We start from the raw sequence: 8,102 nt of genomic DNA, 5'->3' as shown, positions 1-8,102 counted from the left end.
AGTTGGAAGGAGGGAGGGGAGGGCTCTTCCTCTGCAGGCCCGATGGCATTGGGCCTGTCCTTTCACTCCCTTCCAGGCCAGAAGATGACAGTTGGAAGGAGGGAGGGGAGGGCTCTTCCTCTTTAAGCCCAATGGCGTTGGGCCTGTCCTTTCACTCCCTCCCAGGCCAGAAGATGACAGTTGGAAGGAGGGAGGAGAGGGCTCTTCCTCTTCAGGCCCGATGGCATTGGGCCTGTCCTTTCACTCCCTCTAAGGCCAGAAGATGACAGTTGGAAGGAAGGAGGGGAGGGCTCTTCCTCTCCTGGCTCGATGGTGTCTTTGTCTTCCTCTGAGACTGAGGCTGTTGCCACACTGCAGAACTGATCCAGTTTGACATGGCTTTAACTGCCATGGCTCCATGCTATGGAATCCTGGGATTTGCAGTCTGTTGTAGCCCCAGAGCTCTCTGACAGAGAAGGCTAAATAACGCATCAAACCACAATCCCCCAGATGGGGCTTGTAAGTCTAATTTATATCCTGTTAATTACAATGTTGTAAGTTAGACTTACGACCCCATAGCTGTTTCCTATTTACATTTATGGTCATGATACCATTGCCATAATCATAAATGCACCCACTTAAAATCCAGTGAGCTGCACTGAAGGATTAAGCCTGTGGTGCTGGCAAGTGGGGCACTGAAAGATAACAGTCCCAAGTATGTCCAGTAATTGGTGGTCCATCAAGGAATTGCTGGAGTCCCTCTTTCTACATGACACACTGATCACTGGTGGGCTGAATAAGTCATCCTTCAGTGACCCACTCACCAGCACCGTAGAACTCTCTGCCCCTTGGTGTGACTGGCTGGATTTTAAAGTGGGTTTGGGTGGTCAGATCTGGAGACATCAGAGACTATCACACATAGACGGGATTGGAATGGGATCGCTCCCCCATCCTTATCCCATCCATGACAGCGATCACGCGAAAGCCATTCATAACATAGTGCTGATCCTGACATTATCAGATCATTTAAGTGGCTTTGCATTAACATGAACTCTCGTTAATGCAAAATGCTGGGCAATGCCACTTCAATGACGGGACAATGACAGGATCAGCGCAACGTCATATGAAAGTCTTTTGTGCAATCGCTGGCACTCATGCTTTCTGAATGGGATAATGCCCAAATAAACAAGATGTCATCTGAAAGTCCTTTGTACCATCACGCAGGAAGGACAGGACAGGGATGGGACAGTGACATCCCATCCTATGTGTGACAGTCTCCATCATGTCTGATGCATGATAATGGCTTTAAAGTGGCTGTTGCACTATACCATCCATTCTGCTGAACACCAGCACTGTGCAAACAATTGTGTATATGTGACTATGCTTGCTGCAACCCCTTGTGTGTTTTATGGTGCTTCTGCAGTACTCATAAACACTTACAGAATTTTACTGACACCACTGTAAACTGTGGCCAAAAACATACAATCACTCACATAAGGGACCTTTATGTAAAGTGATCTTGTAGCACCTTTGAGATTAACTGAAAGAAAGAAGTTGGCAGCATGCACTTTTGTAGACTTCAGTCTACTTCCTCAAATGTAAAATACATCTGAGGAAGTAGCCTTAAGTCTGCAAAAGTGCATGCTGCCAACTTCTTTCTTTCAGTTAGTCTCAAAGGTGCTACAAGATCTCTTTACATACTTATTTTACAAACTAACAGCTATACCATTGAATAGGGGACCTTTACTGTTCTGTGCCTTCAGACTGACTCTGACTTATTCACAGGTCTTCTTCTGTGGCTGAGTATGAATTGCCCAGGGTTATCCAGTGATTTTCCTAATTCAGTGCTTAGACCACTACAGTATGTTGTTGCCCGACTTACCTCTGCATAGAACACCAACAGGCCACTGGCTGGTGTCTTCAAGCAGCAGACTTCTTCTGTACTAGGAAAAATGGCAATTTACAACTAAATATCCCATCCTTTGCTAGCTCCCTTGGATGGAGCGTTAATTGTGATGCACTTGGTAAATTTTAAGGTTTTAATCTGCTCAGAAAAGGAGACACTTCAATATCTTGCAAGAGGCGGAAAGGGAAAGCGCTGTTTATTTCTTTGTTCACCAAATAAAACAAGATAACACTATACTTGCCAAAAATACAAAGGCAAAATACATCTTTCCTTTTTTTGGTTGCATTGCTAACAATTTGATACTGAATGGCAGGAAAGCAGGGAGATCAATTCCCTCAAGGCCTTGATGGGTAAAATGAGGAAAGAATTCTCCATTGACCATGGAGTGATGGAATTGGTCCTAGGTCTTGCTCCAGCAATTTTGTACAGTGTGCAAGACCCCCAGTGGGGGCCAGATTCAAGCCAATGACTTCACACATAGGCAAAATACAAGGAGAATATACACAAAATACACTACAACCCCCAGGTCCATAGGGGATAAACATTTGTGTGGAACTCACACAATTATGGATAACGATGTGGAAACACACGATTATGAATAATGATGAACCCTATTAAAATGAACAACTTCTGGCAGAAGCATATCATAGAATCACACGAGAGGACTGAGATGCCCAGAGAGAAGACCTCCCTAGGAATCTCTAGTTCATATAGCATGATTCTATGGTCAGCTTCCTGTGGAAACATAACATGGACTCAGTGGAGGACCTACAAATGTCTAGAGAGAACACCTCTAAGAATCTCTAGGTCCTCCAATATGACTCTATGGTCAATTTCCACCATAGGCATACCATAGAGTCACAATGGAGGATCTAGAAAATACCTAAAGAGTATATTGTTTTTTGTATGCAGGTAAGTAAACTCACAGATGTTGACCCTAGACAGGGGTCATCATACTGCATCAGTTTGTCACAGTGTGCTAAGCTGCTTTTGTTCTTTGACTAAGCATCAGAGAACTTTTTCCCTTCCCCTCCCTCCCTTTCTCTTTCTTTTGCCGCTGACATTTCACAACAGATAGTCAACTATGTGCAGGTTCTTAGTCATGCAGCAGCAACCCAAGTGTGCATAATAAAAAGGCATTTTACCTGAGCACCAAAGCTGGATTCAAGAAGGTGGAAGGGGATGCTCATTCAACTGCGTCTCTCCAAAGCCGAGCGCAGCTGTGCGGATAACAAATGTCCACAATAGAGTGAGAATTCTGGTGTACAGGAGCATTGCATTTAGGCCCAGCCACCCATGATGCAGCAAGCAGGAAGCCTGATTCAATGGGAGGCCCTTGACAGGACTGTCAAGGAGCCCAAGGCTCTCTCTGGACAACCTGGCTATCACAAAATAAATACAAAACCATTACATGTAGAACACCAAATGCATCACAGAAAGTAGACGTACGTCTAGGAAAACTCATGCTGCCAACTCTTTCTTTCCGTTAGTCTAAAAGGTGCTACAAGATTTCTCTACATGCTGATTCTACAGACTAACACAGCTATATCTTTGAATTCTACCATGTAGAACACTGTTTCATTTGGCCAGGTGTAGTCATTTCATTTTAAGAACACAAACTGGTTGGGACACATTCAGAAAAGGATGATAAGCAGGGAGAAAAAAAACATATAAGGAAAAGTTGAGGGAATTGGGTATATTCAGCTAGGTGAAAAGAAGACTGAGAGATGGCGACTGCCCCCTTGAAATGCCTCAAGGGCTGCCATAGAAAAGTGGGCCCAGGCTTGTTCTCTGCTGCTCTAGAGGATAGGACCAGTTTAATGGTTTTAAGTTACAGGAGGGGAGATTTTTGATTGAACATTTGAAGGAACTTCCTAACAGTAAGAGTGCTTTGGCAATGGAACGAATTGCCTGAAGAGATGGTGGGGTCTTCTCTGGATGTCTTCAAAAAAGACCTGCTAGGAATGCTCTAGCTCAGTGATTCCCAAACTTTGGTCCTCCAGATGTTTTGGACTTCAGCTCCCAGAAGTCCTGACAGTTGGCCAAGCTGGCTGGGGCTTCTGGGAGTTGAAGTCCAAAACATCTGGAGGACCAAAGTTTGGGAGTCACCGTTCTAGATGGAGTTACTGCGTTGAGCAGTAGGTTGGATGCAACAGCCTTTGGAGACCTGCCCAACTCCATGATTCCATCATCAATATCTTAGCATAGGGATGAGTACATTCCAGTGGCCAGTTCTCACTCCTCTTCAATCTTCTGTGGGCTGCAGGACCTCCAAGTGAAGTAGGAGTAGGCATCCAAAATCAAAAAATGTGTATTTCCCAGCTCTCCTTCTAAATCAGCACAATTCTGAGTATTCTGCTCTGCAACATTCTCCCGTTGAGATCAATGGAAATGTTGTTGTTGTTGTTGTTGTTGTGTGCCTCCAACTTATGACAATCCTAAGGCAACCCTATTATGGGGTTTTCTTGGCAAGATTTGTTCAAAAGAGGTTTTGCCATTGGCTTCCCCTGAGGCCGAGAGTGTGTGATTTGCCCAAAGTCACCCAGTGGGTCTCATGGTTGAGCAGGGTTACGAACTCCTGATCTCCAGAGACCTAGTCCTACTTTCAAACCACTGCACCATACTGGGTCAGGTTTTTGTTTGGCTGGTGTTCCTGTTTCTTTTAAAGTCTCAAAAATGGCTAAAATTTCTAAATAGTAAAGCTTTAGTTTATAATGGGGTTATTTCTTTTAATTGTAATTTTAATTCTAATATGTTTTATTGTATTTTGTTATTACTATGTTGTACTCCGCCTTGATTCCCTAGGGAAAAGGAGGAATATAAATAAATTATATATCATTATAAACAGCTGCTTAAAAACCTCCCAGTGCCCAACCAAACATTGAAAACAGCAGCAGTCCACCACTGTGGAAACTCTATTCCCGCATCATGAACTTGGCTTATAGCAAACGTCACTGTTAGGTGATACTGTATTCAGAATACTGTAGTTTGGCCAAGCACCGATTACACAGTGCCTGCGTCATCCCTACTAACATGCAACCCAATTCCTTCTTTTCCACTTAAACATATTTTGCAAACTTATAGCAGCAGAATTCAGCAGAAGAAACATGCCAAGAAAACCTCATGATAGCTTCGCTTCGGAGTCACCATAACTCAGAAACGACTTGAAAGCACACAGCAACAACAGTACTAAAGGTAGAGCCAATGGACTGACATGTTCTAAGCCCCTCACTGAACTACAGATTCCATGATTCCACAGGATGGTGCAGTAGCAGTTGAAGTGGTATCAAACTGGAACAATGCTATACATGCGGGCATGCACCCACACTCACTAGTAGGTGGTCTGGGTTTTCTTTTTCCTCTGTGGATGAGGTTTTGGAGAATTGTTTCAGAATTGGTAGATTTCCTGCTCCCTCACATGACGCCATTTTGTCTCAAAGGCTGGTATCAAGAGTGTCCAATTTGGGCTGCGTACAGATGTCAGAAGCCACGCCGGGCCTCCCATCGCGGCAGAAGAGGATGGCAGGGTTTTTACAGGCCCATGTGGCCAACTCCTCTCCGCTGGCTGGGCTGGAAGAAGTCAGGGTGCTCCCAACAGTGACCCCACTGTGGCTGGCATAGCGCTCTGCTCTGCTCTTGGCATCAAAGTGGCGTCCCTGAGTGGCAGCCAGGTAGGCGGCCACGTTGTTGTTCCTAGTCCGATAACCCCCTTCCCGGCTACGGCCCAGAAGTAGGGAGATGTTGGGGTTACGGGCGGCGTAGATGAGAGGGTTGATGGCCCCGTTGGCCCAGGCCATCCAGCTGGCCGCAGCATCCACAGTGGGCGACAAGGAGAGACGCCCCAGAGCCGCAGCCAGACCCAGGATACAGTAGGGTCCCCAGCAGCAGATGATGGAGACGATCATGATGAGGACGGTGGTGGCTGTCCGCATCTCGCCATAGAAGCGGAGCAAGTGGCCGTAGGTGGTGAGGGGCCTCACGCGGCTCTCGGAGAGCCGCACAGCCCGGCAAATGTGGTAGTGGCAGAAGCACATGAGGGCAAAGGGCAGCAGGTAGCAGAAGATGATCAAGGCCGCCCCGTAGGGGGGTCCTAGCCGGGAGGAGCCCCATGGCAGGACGTACATGCAGTGGTAGGCTGCAGCAGGGATGGCACTACCGGGAAGCACTCTGGGTGATATCTCTGCCACTGTTGCCACCTGCTGGTCCTCATACCAGTCCTCTTGGGCCAGTAGGTACCAGGGACCAGAGGATCCTAAGGAGGCCAGCCAGACGGCAGCCAGGAGTTGTGCAGCACGTCTTCGTCCCATCTTGTGTCGGGGCTGTCGGACAATGGCGCAATAGCGGTCGAAGGCCAGGAGGGCCATGGTGAGGGTGGCGGCGGCACCCAAGGCAGCATGGAGGGTGGCACTGGCCAGGCAGAGCCGAGGCCCCAGGAGCCAGGTGCCTCTGAGGAGGAGACCCAGGAAGGCTGGCGGGAGGCACAAGAGGGCTGCCAACAGCTCAGCCACTGCCAGGGAGAGGACGAAGGCATTGGTGACAGTCCGGAGTGGAGGGTGGCGGGCGATCACCCCAACCACAGCACTGTTGCCCAAGGCCGAGAGGGCAAAGAGGAGCAGGAGGAGCACTGCTGCCCCAGACCAGACTCCTGAAGGTCCTGATGCTGGCCCCCCAATGATGCCACTGCTCTCATTGGACCCCCTCGGCCCGGAGGCATTGCTCAGCAGGGTAGCCCCCTCCATGAAGGACAGGGTGACCAGATGTCCTAGGACTCCACCCAGGAGGTCACTGAGGAGGGCAAGGCACCGCAGAACGTAGGGCATTCAAGAAAAATGTAGGACATTACCAAAGAAAAGCTAAGAACACCAATAGAAATCCTTACTCCTTAGTCCTCTTCAGAATGGAGGCCATTTTGGAAGTTCTTCCTGGACTAGAAAAAGAAAATAGATGACACAAAAACATGAATATGGATGTAAATGTGTGCTTCTTAGTCATGCTCAAAGAGGAGAACCTTTGGGAAATTCCTCCTGGAGAGAAGGCTGGAAATGCAGGAGACTGTCTTGGAAAAGGAAAATAGAGGACAAGACCAAATCAAAGGTCAAAACACCAATATGAATGTAAATCCGTGCTTCTTAGTCAGGAATTTTTTAGGATTTTGGAAATTCCTCCTGGACAGAAGGCTGGAAATGGAGGAAACAGTCCTGGGAAAGGAGAGGAGAGGAGATGACCAAAAAGAGATGCCAAAACATCAATATAAATATTAATCCATGCTTAGTCATGAATTTCTAGACTTTTGGAAATTCCTCCTGAAAAGGTGGAAATGTAGGGCACAGTCCTGGAAAAGGAGAAGAGAGGAGATGACCAAATCATAGCTCAAAACACTTCAGATATAAGTGTAAATCCATGCTTCTCAGTCCTGTTCCAAATGGAGGACCTTTTTGGAATCCCTCCTGGGCAGAAGGTTGGAAATGGAGGACACACTCTTGGAAATGGAAAATAGATGACATGACCAAATCAAAGCCCCAAACGCTTCGGATATAAATGTAGCTCTGTGCTTCTTTGTGATGCTCCGAATGCAGGACCTCTTGGGAAATCGCTCCTAAGCAGAAAGGTGGAAATGGAGGACACAGTCCTGGAAAAGGAGAAGAGAGGACACAACCAAAGAGGGGGGGAAATCCCAAAACATCAACATAAATAAAATCTGTGTTTCTTAGTCATGAATTTTTAGAATTTTGGAAATTCTTCCTGGAAAGGTGGAAATGTAGGAAGCAATCCTAAAAGAGGAGAAGAGAGGACACCCCCAAATCAAAGTTCAAAAAAATCACATAAATGTAGGGCCTTGCTTCTTAGTCTTGCTCCAAATGGAGGACCTCTTGGGAATCCTTCCTGGGCAGAAGGCTGGAAATGGAGGACACAGTCCTGGGAAAGGAAAATGGAGGACACGACCAAATCAAAGCCCCAAACACTTCACATAAATGTAGATGCGTGCTTCTTCTCAATGTTCCAGATGGAGGACCTCTTGGAAATCCCTCCTGACGGAGGGCAGCAGCAGGAGGAGATGGAGAAGGAAGAGGAGGAAGAGACCCAGCAGGGAGGGCAAGGAGGATGGAGGGTCCTTCTCTGAGGACCCCAGGTGGGCCCTGGAGAGGAGGCTGCTCCAGGGCAGCAGCAGCAGGAGGAGGGGATCGGGACCCAGGAGGAGCAGCCCCAGCCTCAGCCC

The 8,102-nt window shown here is 47.4% G+C and overlaps 1 protein-coding gene across 1 annotated transcript; it reads right to left on the bottom strand.

Moving 5' to 3' along the window:
* Positions 1-4,736: 4,736 nt before the first annotated feature.
* GPR135 (G protein-coupled receptor 135) lies at positions 4,737-7,774 on the bottom strand. Its single transcript, XM_042469947.1, has one exon. The coding sequence runs from the start codon at positions 6,703-6,705 to the stop codon at positions 5,320-5,322; it is 1,386 nt and encodes a 461-aa protein (XP_042325881.1). The 5' UTR covers positions 6,706-7,774; the 3' UTR covers positions 4,737-5,319.
* Positions 7,775-8,102: the final 328 nt, after the last annotated feature.

The sequence above is a fragment of the Sceloporus undulatus genome, chromosome 1 (genome assembly GCF_019175285.1).
Source record: "Sceloporus undulatus isolate JIND9_A2432 ecotype Alabama chromosome 1, SceUnd_v1.1, whole genome shotgun sequence".
Lineage (NCBI taxonomy): Eukaryota > Metazoa > Chordata > Lepidosauria > Squamata > Phrynosomatidae > Sceloporus > Sceloporus undulatus.
Note: the sequence above shows the minus strand (reverse complement) of the source record. Positions and strands in the feature narration are given on the sequence as shown.